Source organism: Eleutherodactylus coqui, chromosome 6 (genome assembly GCF_035609145.1).
Source record: "Eleutherodactylus coqui strain aEleCoq1 chromosome 6, aEleCoq1.hap1, whole genome shotgun sequence".
NCBI lineage: Eukaryota > Metazoa > Chordata > Amphibia > Anura > Eleutherodactylidae > Eleutherodactylus > Eleutherodactylus coqui.
The window spans coordinates 160,464,715-160,482,697 of record NC_089842.1 but is presented as its reverse complement, the minus strand read 5'-3'; the positions used below and the strand labels follow the sequence as shown (position 1 = coordinate 160,482,697).

The 17,983-nt window shown below is 41.0% G+C and overlaps 1 protein-coding gene across 2 annotated transcripts in view; it reads right to left on the bottom strand.

Annotated features, from left to right (window-relative positions):
* MDGA2 (MAM domain containing glycosylphosphatidylinositol anchor 2) overlaps positions 1-17,983 on the bottom strand; it is a 646,753-nt gene that overhangs the window by 370,087 nt on the left and 258,683 nt on the right. For both annotated transcript variants that reach the window (XM_066608091.1, XM_066608092.1), the window contains exon 2: positions 5,737-5,876. In XM_066608091.1, coding sequence (XP_066464188.1) covers positions 5,737-5,876 — 140 coding nt within the window. The remainder of the gene's footprint in view (positions 1-5,736; positions 5,877-17,983) is intronic.

Here is a 17,983-nt window from a genome sequence, read left to right as displayed (position 1 = left end):
TCCCATCTTGATACAATCTCCTACAAGTAAAGTAGGCTTGGAAAAGTAAATATGGTGAACATGGTATATTTAGAGAGAAAGGGGTGAAGTTGTAGAAAAAAAGTAACAGAGAAATTCAATATCCACTCTTGGTGGTTTTAACTCATTAGGGCGCTTGATCCTGGGCTTTAATCTCGGCCAAAAGTAGAAATGTGGAACGAGTTTAAAGCTCCTGCTCTTGCAATCTAGAAGGAGCAGGTCAAGTTCTCGGGTGTCAAAGATAGCTGAAGACCCGGAAGAGAAGATGGAGGCCGTATATATCCGCTTCTGTCTCCTCTTGTTCAGGCTACATACTCAATGAGCTCTAAGTATTGAATAGAGGAAGCAGAATTGCCAATCCCTCTACTGGACCCGGCAATCATGTGATCGTCAATGACCCCCAGAATGGCAAAGCTGCTGGGCCTTAGCACGCTGCAGCCCAGCTCTGCCAATGACTATTGTCACACTAAAGGGATGTTTTCACAGTGAAAACTGTGGGGGGAAAAGAAATGGCCCACAGAGGTCTTATATAATGCCACGGGGAACACAGATGTAAAAAAAAATAGTTACAAAAATAAGTTTAAAAAAAATGACAGAACAAAAAAAATAATAAAAACAATCATCTTTATATCCGCCCTTTGATCTGAGATTACACAAATTATATATCGAAACGTCCAAAACAAAATGGCAAACCCATTCCTCGACTTTAGTGTAAATATACTAATTTAAAAAATAAAGAACTATAAATTAAGGATTATTTTTTAGTTTTTGAATATATTACCCCTAATAAAACAAAGAAAAGAATGGGGGGGGAAACGTGCTAAAAAGGTATTAAAGAGCCTTGTTTGTCCCCAAAACATACAACAAAAATAATTTTGGGAGCCCAAGAAAGAAAAAAAGGGCCATAAAACTGTCACGTGCATAAAATCTTTAAAAAAATATCTAGTCCTTCAGGACTGAAGCACTGTGGTCTGGTCATTCTGCATTGATTATATATTTTTTTCATCTCTATAGGCTTCAGAGCTCAGTTTTTCTGATAGAGAGCTCTAAATCTCTGCATACTATAGACTATGGATGTCTAACTCATTTTAAACGAAGACCACATCAACCTTATGGTTGCCTTCAAAGGGCCAATTGTAATTGTAAGACTCAACATGCTGCTGACATTTATTGTACTCCCTTACCACGACACTGCCTCATAACACAAAAAACATAGTTTTTTTCCTTGAAACACAAAAATGAAATCGCTTTCCTATCTTTCATTAAATGCCTTCTTTCTGCATCAATTTTCCTCTTGTTGGACATTTTGAGATTCAAATTGTTCCACCAGATATGTTATGTTGCGCCACCTAAGTAAAGGAACTGGTTAGATAATAGCCATTCCCTTCCTTCTCTTTAGCACTAAGCGAGTCACAAATAATATCTCCCTTGGTGCCCTCTATAGTAAGAGTCGGTTGGGGGAGGTGAATTGGATGGAGTTGAGTAGGTAGACCCCCTATTAGGTAGATGTCCACAGTATGTAATTTACCCCCCTAATAGGTAGATGCCATGATGCTTTCTCAGCCTACCAATTAAAGGCATTTTCTTACTTCTAGAAAAAATTTTAAGAGGGCAGCAAATGCTTTAAAATAACAAACTTTAGTATACTCCTTGCTCCAATCTTCCGCCAGTCCAGCACCACCATTCCTGTCATTGGTGACATCAACAGAAAAGGTGCCAGCGGCGCAATCCAGAGCACTTCAATATGAGTGGCAGAAACACTCGCAAGTTCAAAGGAAAACCGGGATGCTGGCTGATAGGGAGAGAGAGATCATTTTTCTGCGTGGACAATAGTGCATAGCGTACATCCGCATTTTAAAATGATCGCTTCCACGATCATTTGCGATAACTTTCTGCAAATGATTGACGGTCTTCTTCTGCAGAAATCCGCATGCGGAATCCGACTAGTTCATGTGAGTCCGGCCTTTAATATATAGGTAACTATACATATTATTCATCTTTAATATGCATTTTTCGCTATTTTCATTCGGTTAATACGAATGCCCATTTGGGTGATTTTCACCTATTATAAGGGGTTTTCCTATTTGCGGTGGATTATTCCTGTGCTAGTGCAAACATTTATGGGATTTGTTAGATGGTTAAATGGGGGTTATACAGTAGTGGAATTATTTATTTTTCAACAAGTTCATGTCGGAGATGATATGGATTTGTTGTGATGTCCTCTTTACAATATTCCTATTAAAGTATTGATGACTGACCTCTAGATCTTCATGTTGGGAACGATTGATCAACACTAGAGGTGAGAGAGTATACTCGCTAAAGGCAATTGCTCGAGCGAGCATTGCCTTTAGCGAGTACCTGCCCGCTCGAGACTGAAGGTTTGGGTGCCGGTGGCGGGCAGGCAGTTGCGGGGGAGAGCGGGGAGGAACGGAGGGGAGATCTCTCTCTCCCTCTCTCCCCCCCCCGCTCCCTCCTGCTGACTGCCACTACTTACCGCTCCCCCGCGCCGGCACCCGAACCTGCAGTCTCGAGCGGGGGAGATAATCGCTAAAGGCAATGCTCGAGCAATTGCCTTTAGCGAGTATACTCGCTCATCTCTAATCAACACACATATATAAATATTGAAAATATCCATATAGGAATTTTTACCTAATGTTTTGGATCTTTGATTTTAGGATTATAGACATAGATTACTAAACTCGCTGTCCATCTGGAGTATGCATTTTTTTTGCATTGTTTTTTCAGATAATTATACGCAAGTATGAATGCAGATTTGGGTGATTAAACACCAAATTTGGGGGTGTTCCTATTTACGGTTGATTATTCCCGTCCTAGTGCGAACATTTATGGGATTCCTTAGACGGTTGAGTGGGAGGTATACAGTGGTATTATTAATCTTTCCACATGTTTATATCAGGGTTAGCATGGATTTGTGGCGATGCTCTTATTAGGTTTGGATGATAGACCTCTATAGTTTCACTTTAGGATTAATGTGCGCTTATAGCATATTTTTATGCAAATATATACGGAGTTTTTTCGCCTTTGCAAATACATTCTGTGAATTTTTCTCTATACCAGAGTTAGATCCGAATGTGATGCACATATGCAATCTTTTACGAATGTTGTCTCGCAGGATTTGGTGATTATTTTCCCGTGGCTGCACAGTCAAATTGCCTTGATGTTGACTGATATAGATATATTTGCATGTTGTGGAGAAGGCTGATCAGAGATGATCTAAGTGTATTGGATTCATTTTTGGGAGGGACTTATATGACTAATTTTAAACTTGAGTCACTATATACTGTATATGAGACACTGTTATGTATGTGTATGCTTGACAAAGACCTCCTGTTCGAAATGTTACTGCTGTTATGTCCTTGGAGGAATACGGACTTTTAAATTTGGCATCTTCATTCTGTGAATATACGAAACATCACCACTGCATAGCCAAGTAAGCAAAGACCAGTGGGAAGGACGGGAGCAACAAAGCTGTACCAGCGGAGGATCGGAGCAGTAAGCATACTTACGTTTTTTACTTTAACCATTTGTTGACCTCTCAAATATTTTTCTAGAACTTGGAAAACCCATTTCAACGGCGGCCTGATGGAGCACGATGTTGGGAGATATTGATTCTTATATATTTCATTGTACTAAGTGGTCTTTGTGTGATAAATATAAATTAAAAAGTTCAGAAAAAACTCTTTTCCTATTTGTTCCATAAAATACTAAACAATAAAAAATACACATAATTTCTAAAAGTATGAACTAATAAAACATTGCATTATTTATCCTCTACAGTGAATGCCGTTAAAATAAATTTAAAAAGCTATAAATAATGGCAGAATTCTCATTTTTCGGTCACCCTGTCTCCCCAAATCAATGGAATAAAAAGAGATAAAAAAGTCATATGTACCCTGTGGTAGTACCAATAAAAACTACAGTCCACACTGTAAAAAGAAGCCCTTGCGCACCCAATCAATGGAAAAATAGTTATGCATTTCAGTTTTTTGGTTTTTTTTACATATGGTTTTTATTTTCTAATAGTTAAATAATATTTAAAAAATTGTATAAAGTTGACGAGCAAAATTAAGTGAGCATGTCCTTTTTACTGCACTTAGAAAACATAACCCAAAAAACAATGTCCCCATTGTGCCTATTTCCCATTTCACCCACTTCCAAAGTTAGAAAAGTTATGGATTGCAGTCATGATAAGAAGTTGGGGGGAGAAAGCAGGCATTGTGCATGGATAGTCTAAAACTATCACTACCAACATTATGGGGACTAGGGGGTCTTAAGGTTGTGCCAGCCATCTTGCACCGCTGAAATGGGACCCAGAACCAGCAGCTGAGAGGGGCTTCAGCACAGAAGACTAGCAGCAAAAAGTATCACTGCTTCCTCCCAGCCCAGCACAACATTTTGTCCTGAAACTAACGGGTCACTTTAAAGAGATTTCCCTACAAATTACATGGAAATCAACTCCCTACAGCACAGATAATGAAATCTAGACTGCTGGGTCCCCACCACTGGGATCCAAACAATAAATAGTTTTGGGTTCCCAATTCTAACACATTTACAATGAGGAAGAGGTTGTATGGAGCAATGGTCAAGCATGTGCACTTTCATTCTATGCAAACTCTATGGAGAACAGGCAAACAATCTTATGCTTTTGCCATAACACTCATAGAGTAGTATAGAGTACAAAACCATACCAGATGGCCACTCTACACAAACTCCTCACTGCGGTAGTGTTAGTTAAGAGGAATGGAAGAATGTGGAATCTGGATCCCCATACTAGTGATTTATCAAGAAACTTACTATTCAAAAATGCCCTTCACAGATAATCACCCTTAAAACTTAACTTTAAATAAAACTAAAACCTATGGGCCATACAAAAGATAGACATGACATACAAACAAATGGTATCCCCCTGGTCAGTAACCAGGGTCACTCAAAATGAGCTTCTACAAGTGCCCACTCATTGGAGGAACCAATAATGAATATGTAAAGTCAGGCTATAGGAGTCTCCCAGTAGGATGAACACCCCAGGAGGTAAAGTTATACTCCTATCTAGAGTGCCCAATATAGATAGTGCCAAATATATCACCAGGCACTATAAGAGAATAGATAAGTGCATCAATTAGATGGAATCAGCTCTGATGCATTTAGCATGGTAGATGTAAGGGATCTTGATAACCCACATTCTTATGTCCTCTTCCTGCCTATCAACCGAGTGCCTAGTTGAGCCACTAAAAGAAGAACAACCCTATGTTAGGGCAATAAACGGATACTTTCAGACTTCAATGAAGCTAGAAGGATCGTCTCTTTATCTAGGATCTTACTAACATGAATCTTAGAATTGAATCTGTAGATAGGTAATAAATGTCAGGCATGGGAAACTAAACAAAGTTATCTTTTTCAGTTCCAATCTCAAAGTTGAGCATGGGAGTATTCATAGGGCAGAAGCAATCTACAACTCTGTTCTCTTATCAGATGTATAGTATGGTATTCTGGGCTCTGTAATGGCTGGGAAATCAGGATCCTCCCAAAAAGAAATGCATCAGTCATGTGTAATTCTTGAACGAGCCTGCAGCTACCCTTGGTATATACTTGGGGTAATGAACTCTCTAAAATGTATGTGTCCCAGATCTTTCACTTTCAATCATCTTGTTCATCACATGATCAGATGTTTCTCTAGATTTTAGTATTTTTCTTACTCACCTGTGGCCTTGGGTGTCCTGTCACTAGACATGTCAATTCTAACGTTTCTCCTTCCCGTATTGTGTACACTCGTTCTGAATATCTCTCTTCCTCTATATTACACGCCAACCCCGAGTGGATAATCCGAACAGTCGGTGGTGCTGTCAATGAAGCAGAAATAATTCACAATCACTACTATTGATATTTACTATTCCATCCCGATTACCATTTTGGTATAAGAAATATTCTCCAGTAACCAACCTAATACATAAATATCATTGTCTATATATATTCCCATTAGAAAAACGTATAATTTAAAGTGCAATATCTAGTAATAGATCAATGCTCAACTTGGTCACTATGTGGACCAAAACAGGTAGATAGATAGATATTAGATAGATAGATAGATAGATAGATATGAGATAGATAGATAGATATGAGATAGATAGATAAATATGAGATAGGTAGATAGATATATAGATAGATAGATATGAGATAAATAATGATACTAATCATGTCAAGAGTATCCAGATAGATAGATAGATAGATAGATGGATAGATAGATGGATATGAGATAATGATAGATAGATAGATAGATAGATAGATAGATAGATAGATAGATAGATAGATAGATAGATAGATAGATGGATAGATATGAGATGATAAATAGATAGATATTAGATAGATAGATAAATAATAGATAGATAGTTATGAGATAGATCAATAGATGGATAGGAGATAGATAGATAGATAGATAGATAGATAGATAGATAGATAGATAGATAGATAGATAGATAGATAAGAGGTAGATAGATAGATATGACATAGATAGATAGATATGAGATAGATAGATAGATAGATAGATAGATAGATAGATAGATATGAGGTAGATAGATAGATAGATAGATAGATAGATAGATAGATAGATATGAGATAAATAATGATACTAATCATGTCAAGAGTATCCAGATAGATAGATAGATAGATATGAGATGACAAATAGATAGATATTAGATAGATAGAAAAATAATAGATAGATAGATAGAAAAATAATAGATAGATAGATAGATAGATAGATAGATAGATAATGATACTAATCATGTCAAGAGTATCCAGATAGATAGATAGATCTATGTATTTTAGCAACCAAGAAAAATATATTCCATTTTTACTTCAATTATATTTTCCATATTAATTTACTGCATGTAACATTTTTCTGCAAAGGCTAAAGCCACATCAATAATGCATAACAACAGGAGAAAATAAAATAAAAGCTCTATTATAATGACCACTCACACATAATTTGTTATATCAGACGGCGCTGCAGCATCCAGCTTGTACAGTAATTCCCTCCATCCACTGTAACATTGACCGTTACTTTTATTAAGTAGCAAGAGCTGATTCGATGCATTTTGTTACATTTTCCTGGCTTGCTTTATTAAGCATCATGTGTCAGACCTGCGAGCTAAGTGAGCCTTGAATAAGTGCTGTGTATCCTGACTTGACCCACAATGTTTAGCATTTATAGGCTACAAGCAAATACAAGAACACAGCTTACAAAGCAATGAGCCAAAATAACAAACAAGTTGTTTCATAAGAAACATTTTACCTTTGAAAAGCTTCAGCTATGCATCCATTTGCTCTGCACAGTCTTAAAGGGAACTCATCCCTGGATAGGCTACTTTAAATTGGAGGCCTCAGCAACGGCATACAACACCCAAGAGGCTGTAAAGTAGTTTATCTCTTATGTCCTCCCCCTTTTTAGCAAACTTAGCCTTCGAAAAACCTACAGGGGTCATGTAGTACTGTATCTCTTCCTAAGGTGTTTGAAAATGGCAGTTCTCCTGGGTGTAAATGCCAAATATTACTTGAGGCTATGATTAATCATTGTGTACTGCAGCAGACAAATGTTAAAATGTGTGTATACATTTGCAAGCATTCTTATTGTTCCAGTGTATTTAGGAACAGAAAATAAAAGCAACTTTGCAAACATATTAATTAAAGAGGTTGTTGCCAAGATTAGAAGTTATCCCTTATCCCCATATAGGGAATAACTTGCTGATTGGTGAGGGTCTCATTACTAAGACACTCACTTAAATGCGGGTGCCATGTTCCCCTCTGCCTGTCATTGCAGGGCTGCTTCTTCCCCTGCACTGTAGTGACTACAGAATTGAGTGCTGGCTGAGCATGCTCAATCGCCCTTCCATTAATTTCAATGGAGCAAACAGAAATACCCTAGCACTTGTCGTTTGGCTATCTCTGGCAGCCCCATTGAAAGTGAATAGAGCGGTGGCACACTTCTATGACCAGCACTCTATTCAGTCCCATCAGCCCACAGAAAGGAGAACAGGGTACATAAGACCCTCGTTCTTGGGATTGGTGGGGGTCTCATGTACCCTGTATATAGTGGATAATGTATGATTCTGCTACAACCCTTTTTAAAACTCTCCTGCTGTTGTGTCTACAGCTCTTATACAGAACTATGTGTCGCCACGATTACAGATTACAAGTTAAACTCTTTGAAGTCTGATTCTGCAGTCATGCTCCTTTCCAGGAGTCACCTTATTTTTGCTGCTATACATTAAAATTGCATCTTATGCATCCTAAATTTTAATCTGCTGTTGGAGCTGCTGATTGGTACTTAGTGCTGCCACTTAGCTTTCTCGTAATCAGTAGGGCTGCCATTATAGCTCCTACAGGGAGCACAGCCCACCTTTCCTACATGAATAGCAATTTTGCCATTTTATATAGTGGTAAAACTTCCCTGGCACAATATAATAGGCAAATTGTCAGATTTAGGAGTCTGAGAAAGTTTGATGATGGTCCCTTGCCGAAATCATAGGGCCACTTCAAGTCTTCTTCTTGCTCATAAATGTATATTTTTCTTCAACTTTTAAACCCAATACCAGAGCATAGCTCTTAAGTTGAGAAGCAGGTGAACTGTAGAAATCCAGGCTTTATTAGATGCATTTCAAGCCTTCAGCTGCAGTATGATGGATTAGTGAGAGGAAGAATTGATGGTAAACATCTCATAAGGAATCTATGGAATTCTAGCTATTAAATCTTTTCTACTAGTCCAGGTTAGGAACAGGTTCTGGAATAAATCATTTAGTTGGGTTTCAGGTTTATTGCTATCATAATTGCATTTGAGATTTCTCAGATCTTACTATTCTTGTAGGACTGGATAAATCGACTATGAATAGCACTGTAACCTATAGCTTTGCTCAAATGTATGCCTCTGGGAGTATTGGGGAAGATCCACAGTAAACAAAATGCATCATAACATTGAAATAGATAATAAAGTTCTTAAACTGGTTCAATGGGACTAAATAATTGATAGTCTGTCCTTAGGAATATTTGACCAGCAGAGTTAGGGAACCCACACTTGAATGGCATAAAGCTGTGGTACCAGAAACAGCAGCCTGTACAGTCAACTGCAATGCCGATGTAAAGCCCTGTTCACCTTACATTTTTGGCCTAATAGAAGCTACTGTTAGGCATCTGTTTAACGCGTTATAATGGTATCTGTTTAACGGATATGTCTCTCAGGGATAAAGAAACAAGGAGGAAGAAAAAAGGGGGCACTAGTATAGTGCTATAAACCAGACAAAAAGGACAAAAGGAATGGTAGGTTCTCTCACCTGAAGAGGCTGTGCTAGATTATGACTACTACATAGAGCCACTTTAAAGGAATTACAGTAATTGAAGTGTTGATCCATATCTCATACAGGAGCTGCAAGCATCTATCCTGGTTCACTAGGAGAGCCTTTCCAAAGGCTCCAAGCCGGGTCAACAATGGAAAACAGCCAGAAACCAGCAGAAAACAAATTCTGCTCCTGTAGTCACTAATGACCATGTTACTTCACTTCTTTTCCAGTACTGCTTTAATTTGACACAAAACCAAAAAAGCAAGCTACACGTTTCAACCCCAGATTGGGGTCTTCCACAGGTATCTCAGCCCCCCCTTTTTTTTTGTGTCAAATAAACCACTATTAAAACCTTCAGTGGTTGTAGTAACATGGTCATTAGTGGCTATAGGAACAGAACCTGTTTTATGTTGGTTTCCAGATGTTTAATGGATGTGTCATGAAAAGTTATTGAAAAGTTCAAAATGTATAGGTATAGTAAATGCCACTGATGGATGCCACACACACACACAGTCTACCATGATAAAACAATCATTTGTACATACTAAACGCAAACAAAAAATGCAATGTGAACCCAGCCTTTGCAATAAAGTGGAAGTGGTGCTAACTGGGGTTTTACAGCTCTTTCATTCTGGAATTTTGGGTATTCAACCCTCTCAATAAGCCCAAAAGGTAGCCTTTTCTACTAATTTCCCTAATGCCTGTTGTTGCTCTGGAACTAGGGCCTTTTTGGTGCTGTTTATTCTCTAGACCCTGGTCTCTTGTGCTACATTTTATTGTTCAGCTGATCAGTGTGCGACCTCTGACGTTCCATCTTTTGGTGCTCTAGTCTCATTTGTCCAGTAGTTTAGCATGGACAGGGACCTGTTACTATTATTGCACAGGTTATTCTATAGTCTCTGTGTTACATCTGGCCCATATGTATTAGTTGCGTCCTAAATGAATGAGTATATAAACACTGGTACAAACATGGATAACACAAAAAATGCATAATAAAACACAAAATGGAAAAATGAGGAAACTGACCATAATCCTTTTGAAATGAGACAACCCAACCTATAAGTGGGGTGATTACTCTGATGAGGATGGCCCCACATCAGGACCCCTGATTTTTCCTAAATGGTAACAGGGAATACTGGCAAATGTAAAGAGATACTAACATATATACAAACACTAGAGTAGAGAACAAAAAGAATAAACACCTCCAATAAATAAGAACAAAAGCAGACTTATCTTAACAGAGATGCCGTTGCAACCCAGGAGCTGAAGATAAGACTAGAAACACCTCCAAACAGAAAGTTTAACCAGCACCTTCTGTTCAGGAGCATTGGTTTAAATAACCAAATAAAATACTGACTGACTGAGCAGCCAATTATCCCAACCATGCAATTAACCACTTAACAGTAAGGAATAGTCACCTCCCTGCTGACAGAAAATGAACACATGAGGCACATCACATGAGCTGAGGCCGACACTGCAACATCACCCCCGACTCAAGGCTGTTTGTCAGCCACACCATGGCATGCTATCTGTCCCTTAAGGCTAATTCACACTAGCATATTGTCTGAGTCTAAAATTGACTAGACTCTAGCAACATGCAAACTCATAACAGCCAATGTGCAAATTCACGTGTCAGTTTTTTCACATGGACGGCGTGAAAAAAACATAGTATGCACTATTCTAATCCAATGACAAAACTGCCATATTCAAGTCAATCAAGACAAAAAATAAAACACAGACACAATTCATGTCCCCCTTCATTTTATGGATCCATTAGAAATAAATTGGGTCTTGTTTCAAGTTTTTTCTCTGCAGATGTAAAAAAAACATGATGAACAGAAGTAAAAAATGGACGCAGAGACTGCATATGGATGGCACGTGGAACTGCATTCAGATGAAAAAATGTCTAACTTTAAATGTCAGGTTTTGATATGCTGGTGTGAATTTGGCCTTAAACTGCTAATAAAACTGTATTAGGGTATTGTGTTCACGTCTATTTTTATAAGTGACAGGTTTTCAGTAAATGGATTTTCCCACAATGAACATTTATTATTTATCCACAAGTTAAGGGTCAAATATCTGATCACTGGGAGTCCCACTGTTGAGACCTCATCATTCGCTAGATTGAGAGTCCAGAACCCCCTGGCATGCCCTGGCAAAACTGTAGGAAAAATATGAATGGAGAATTTGAAGGATGAGAGATGGCACTGATGAGAGACAGCGAAATACAGCGCTCAGATGCTTTCTGTTAGCATGATAGACATGAAATGGAGCGACAGGGCAAAGGCTCAATCAATGCTCTATTCAAATTGCTTCTCACTGCAATAATGCAAAATGTGGGCTTGTAATCCCTATTCTAGTGATCTGTGGGGGTCCCAACACTGAGAGTGCCAGCTATTAGATATTTATCAAAATCTGAAATTTTGTCTGCACCCTGGGTGTAGATAGGTGACAAATGCCAATTTTGGCAAATCTCCTTTAAGGCTAGGGTTATGAGTAGAGATGAGCGAGTATACTCGCTAAGGCTAACTACTCGAGCGAGTATCCTCCCGCTCGTCTGTAAAGATTCGGCGGCCGGCGCGGGTGACAGGTGAGTTGCGGCGGTGAGCAGGGGGGAGCGGGGGGGAGAGAGAGATCTCCCCTCCATTCCTCCCCGCTCTCCCCCGCCGCTCCCCGCCCCCCGCTGGCCCCCGAATCTTTAGAGACGAGGGGGCTAAGGCACTACTCGCTCGAGCAGTGTGTCTTATCGAGTATACTTGCTCATCTTTAGTTACGAGGTGACATTTGCTAACGTGAGCTACAGGATTACAATAAACTTAGTGTTTACCTATGGGAAACAAGGTGGAGGGTGACCTTGCTACTAGAGATGAGCGAACGTACTCGTCCGAGCTTGATGCTCGGGCGAATATTAGGGTGTTCGGGATGTTCGTTATTCGTAACGAACACCACACGATGTTCGGATGTTCGGGTTACTTTAACTTTCTTCCCTGAGAAATCATTTCTATATGCGCTCAATGGGGCCGGCGGCAGCAGCGCCAACCCCATTGAGAACATATAGAAGACAAATCCTTCTTCTCTGCCACAGCTGTAACAGCTGTGACAGAGAAGAACGATGTTTGCCCATTGAATTCAATGGAACCGGCAATACAGCCGACTCCACTGAATGCAATGGGCTGCCGGCGATCGCGGGATGAATTGTCGGAAAGGGGTTAAATATATAAGCCCTTTCCTGCAATTCATCCAGAAATGTGTAAAAATAAAAAATATATATATACTCACCTGGTGCCGACAGACGGAGTTCAGCGCGGCAGGCTGCAGTTCTCCTGAACTGCTCTGAACAGCTGTTAGTAGTATTCAGCAGCCGGGGATTTAAAATCCCCGCCTGCTGAATAAGATGCCTCTGAATGGTCACAGCCTGACCAATCAGAGGCCAGCCCTCACTCACACCCATTCATGAATTCATGAATGGGTGAGTGAGGGCTGCCTCTGATTGGCTCAGGGGCAGCTCTCCTGCCCCTGAGCCAATCAGAGGCAGCCCTCACTCACCCATTCATGAATTCATGAATAGGTGTGAGTGAGGGCTGGCCTCTGATTGGTCAGGCTGTGATCATTCAGAGGCATCTTATTCAGCAGGCGGGGATTTTAAATCCCCGGCTGCTGAATACTACTAACAGCTGTTCAGAGCAGTTCAGGAGAACTGCAGCCTGCCGCGCTGAACTCCGTCTGTCGGCACCAGGTGAGTATATATATATTTTTTATTTTTACACATTTCTGGATGAATTGCAGGAAAGGGCTTATATATTTAACCCCTTTCCGATAATTCATCCCGCGATCGCCGCCAGCCCATTGCATTCAGTGGAGTCGGCTGTATTGACGGCTCCATTGAATTCAATGGGCTAACATCGTTCTTCTCTGCCACAGCTGTTACAGCTGTGGCAGAGGAGAACTTGCTGTGTCGTTCCCATCATTTTCTTGAATTGCCAAGATTTTCACACATGAAAACCTTAGCGAGCATCGGCGAAATACAAAAATGTTCCGGTCGCCCATTGACTTCAATGGGGTTCGTTATTCGAAACGAACACCCGAACATCGCGGGAAGTTCGTTTCGAATAACGCGAACCCGAACATTTTGGTGTTCGCTCATCTTTACTTGCTACCACTGCAAAAAAAATCTCACCATATAGGACTTTTTGCAGAGGCGGTAAAGTTGTCTGCCATGTAGTTTCCCATAGGAAAATACTGATATTGTTCCATGATCTTACCCATGACTTGTGTGCAGTAATATGTCACTGATAAGACTGACTTCCCACTTGGTTTAGGCCGAGTGTACTTACAAATATAAATAATGAAGAGTGGATTCAAATACATAGTTGATGGAAAGAAATAACTAGAAGATTTGGAGTTTGATAATTCAGCACATATTTGATGGAGACCAGCGTTCCAGACTTAACCATATTTATTTATTCAAGTAGAATGGCTCTGGAGAGCTTGTGAGCAAACATTACAGCTGATGCGCAGACAACAGATGTGTTTATATACTGATAAAAGAATGCAATTGTAAACAAAGGGCCGAGAAGAAAGGAAAATGCAAATGATTATATCACACCTAGTTTTACTGAGTCGACTAAAATTACAATAATCTGTAAATGACCTTCATACAGAAAATGTTCATTTTACAGAATATCTTTTTTTTTCATACTATTACTTCTCCTTTATCTACATTATAGAAGGAGAACATAGTATACAAACAAGCAAGTGACATTATGCAACATAATACACTCATTGTCAAAAGCCTTTAGAAAGAGTTGTCAGAATAGAATGAAACTTTATATGTGTTGTTGGAATGTTGATATAAGTAGTGATTACAATATCAGACCAAAAGGATAATTTTGTTATGGTATACTACCCGTTATACGCCAGCCCCGGTGCCCTAGATCTCACCCACAACCCCTGTCCCTGCCTGCTTGCCTCCACTCCTGGCTAACCCCAGGCAGGCAACTGGGCGGCGGTCCCTAGGGACCGAAAAAGAGACGCTGGCGTACCTGGGTGGAAAGGGTAGAATACCGACAAAAAAGGCAGATGTAACTAACCAACCCGAACAATACTATGCAGAACTGAGGCAGATGAAAAAACCTTACGGATAATAGCAAGGTATAGCAGACAAGCTGATAGAGGCAGGAGACCTACAGAGGCAGACTAGCTAGCACACTGAGGGAAACCAATAACTGGCAGTGATTGCAAGGCTCTGCCTGACCTTTAAACAAAAGCCTCCGCCCAGGGGCAGAGAGGGGGAGACAGCCAACTCCCAACACAACATAATAAAAGGGAGCTCGGGCAGGGCAGCTGCACTCACAGGTGCATGTGCGTCTGGCGCCACACACCACCAGCGCCACGCCAGCCAGGCACCTGCGCCCCTGGCAGCCAAACAACAAGTCAGAGGGACGCGCCCCTATCGCGGGACCCCGCACATCACTGCCCCGGGAGGACCAGCAACCGCCGCATGGTAACAAATTTATTGTGGAAAACGGAACATTTGAAGGGAGACTCTAGTACCCTCTTGTACCGCCTCTATCTTAGATACAAGATGTGAAATGGAAGGGCATGGAGGCTCTAGTACCCTGTTGTACCATCTCTAGCTTGAAAACAAGATGTGATATGAGCGCGCATGGAGGCTCTAGTACCCTGTTGTACCGCCTCTAGCTTGGATGTAAGATGTGATACAGAAGGGCATGGAGACTCTAGTACCCTGTTGTACTGCCTCTAGCTTGGATACAAGATGTGATATGGGAGGGCATGGAGGCTATCGTTCCCTGTTGTACTGTCTCTTGCTTGGATACAAGATGTGATAAGGGCGGGCATGGAGGCTCTAGTTCCCTGTTGTACCACCTCTAGCTTGGATGCAAGATGTGATATGGGCAGGCATGGAGGCATACAGGTATCCTGTGAGATTCGCTCCATAGCTGCTGTAACTGAACCTCTAGATAATGCAAACTTATAGGCTGTCAAAGTTGGTGTCCCAGATGGTCCCATACATGTTCTATTGGCAATAATAGACACAGGTGCCTGTAATGATGGTGCCACCTGTCTCTGGATGGTGGATAAAAAAACATTTGGAGCTGCTCATGATTGTCAGACAATTAGACGATTCTCTCTACTGGTAGTCAGTCGAGGGTATCTGAGCCCAGTCGCCTTGTGTGTGTGCCCTCACACATCCACTGGTGCCAACACTTCCTAATAGTCTGGTCAGAACGACCTAGGAAGCGGACAATTCATCAACATGCCATCCAGCTTTTCACATTTCAATTATATGCCGCCTCTCAAATTCTGTTAACTGGGAGAAATCTCTTCTCTGTATCGTAGAGGAGTCTTGTGGTCAGCAAGCTCTACAGATGTGGAAAAAGAGGTCCACTACATATAAGTAGCCTCTGAAAGCCTTTTTAATAGGTCAACGGAACTACTTTTAAAGCCTCAAGTGGCAAAACCGTTCATCTAATGACGCCGCAACTTTAATTATTTGCATATCTGCCTGAGATGTAACTGCATGCAGCAAAAAGACAACTCCTTATAGGTGCTTGTTTTTTTTTTTCTTTTTACAAAGAGTTTAGTTTATCATGTATATTTGGCAACTCTTATAATCTGACTATTCAAGCAAGAAGACTATGAATAGAAACCTACTGTACCAGAAAATTTTTAAAGGGTGTGTATACTTTTCAAATTTTTATATTACTCAAGTGCATTTAAAATAAGAATGAAACAAGTCTGCATATAGTCTTGATTAAAATGAAAGCTTACAATTTTGTGAATGCAGTACAAATGTAGACCTATGTATTAAGGCCCATATAGACTGGACGAATGTCCGGCAAACAATGCCCGACACTCATCCCCACAAATACTCGCTCTCGTGCTGCTGCAGAGGAGCGAGTATCGCTGGCTCAGAGTGGGGCTGCTGGAGGAGATTTCTCTCCTTGTGCTTCCCTGCTCCTCTCTATTCACTTAACACAGCAGTCGTTCAGTACTGATCGGCTGCTATTTACACTGAGCGATCAGTGATCAGCTCATCGGCCATCGTTTATGCTGCATAATGTCAATGAAGAGGGGCGGGGGAGCGCAAAGAGTGAAATCTCCTGCAGCCTCCCCACCCTTCTGTTGGCCGCTCTGTGAGCGAGCCAGCGATACTAGCTCAACACGAGAGCAAGTATGTGCAGGGACGAGTGTCGGGCATTGTTTGCCCGCCTTTCGTCCCATCTGAATGGGCCTTAACATGGTATCATAGTAACATACATCTTTTTTCTGCCTTACAAATTGTATGCCCAGTTCAGCCTATTATCCTGTCAATTTTCCTCATCTTGGCAAGAAAATTCTTACTGATTTAGTCGAAATCTGGCATAAATTTCTTAGAGAGCAACTCATCCCTAGTAATCTAGTAACTATAACAAGTATAGTATGTATTATTATATTCAAGAAATGTGTCCAGGCCTCTCTTGTACTCTTTTAGCAACATCAACATCACCATGTCCTCAGACAGAGAGTTCCATAGTCCCACTACTCTTACAGTAAAGAACCCCCTTCTATGTCGGTATAGAAACCTTCTTTCCTCTAGACATAGAGGATGCCCCCTTGTTACAGACACAGTCCTGGGTATAAACAGATGATGGGAGAGATCTCTGTATTGACCCTTATATATTTATACATAGTTATTAGGTTGCCCATCAGCCAAACTAAATAATCCCTATGTTGATAACCTCTCTGGGTATTGTAGTCCGTCCATTCTATTACTCTAGTTGCCTGCCTTTGTACCCGCACAAGCTCTGTTATGTCTTTCTTGAGTACCGGTGCCCCAAACTGTTCACAATATTCAATGTGTGGTCTGACTAGCGACTTGTAAAGAGGAAGAACAATTTTCTCATCATGTTCCCCTAGATCTCTTTTGATGCACCCCATGATCCTATTTGCCTTGGCGGCAGCTGCCTGACACTGGTTATTCCAGTTAAGCTTACAGTTAACTAAAGTCCTTTTCCATGTCCGTGTTTTGCAGTGGTTTCCCATTTAGGCCTTAGTCAGACGGGCGTTTTTTCGCGCGATTTGCGGATCGCATGACGGATTCGCATCCGCAAATCGCGTGACCGGTGCCCGAAAATCGCCCAAAAATCTGCTCCTAGCCGCGTTTCATTAGAAACGGGCCGGAGCTGTCCAGCGCATTGCATTCAATGGAGCCGGCAATACAGCCCGCTCCATTGAAAGCAATGCGCTGCGGGCGAGTGTGGGATGAATTGTCGGGAAGGGCTTAAATATATAAGCCCTTCCCTGCAATTCATCCAGAAAAGTGTTAAAATAAAAAATATATATATACTTACCTGCTCCCGGCAGCCGGAGTTCCGCGCGGCTGGCCTGCAGTGGGTGTGAAGGGGGTGTGAGTCAGACCTGCCCCCTGATTGGCTCAGCGCTGTCTGTCAGGGCTTAGTCACATGGGCGCATCGGGACCTGTTCATGGGCACCGATGCGCCCTTGTGACTGATCCTTTACTGCAGGAAGAAGACAGACGCACTTCAGGACGGACAATTCCCCGCAGCGCTGAAGAAAGAACACATGAACGGCAATGAAGCCGGTCGCATGTTCTTTCT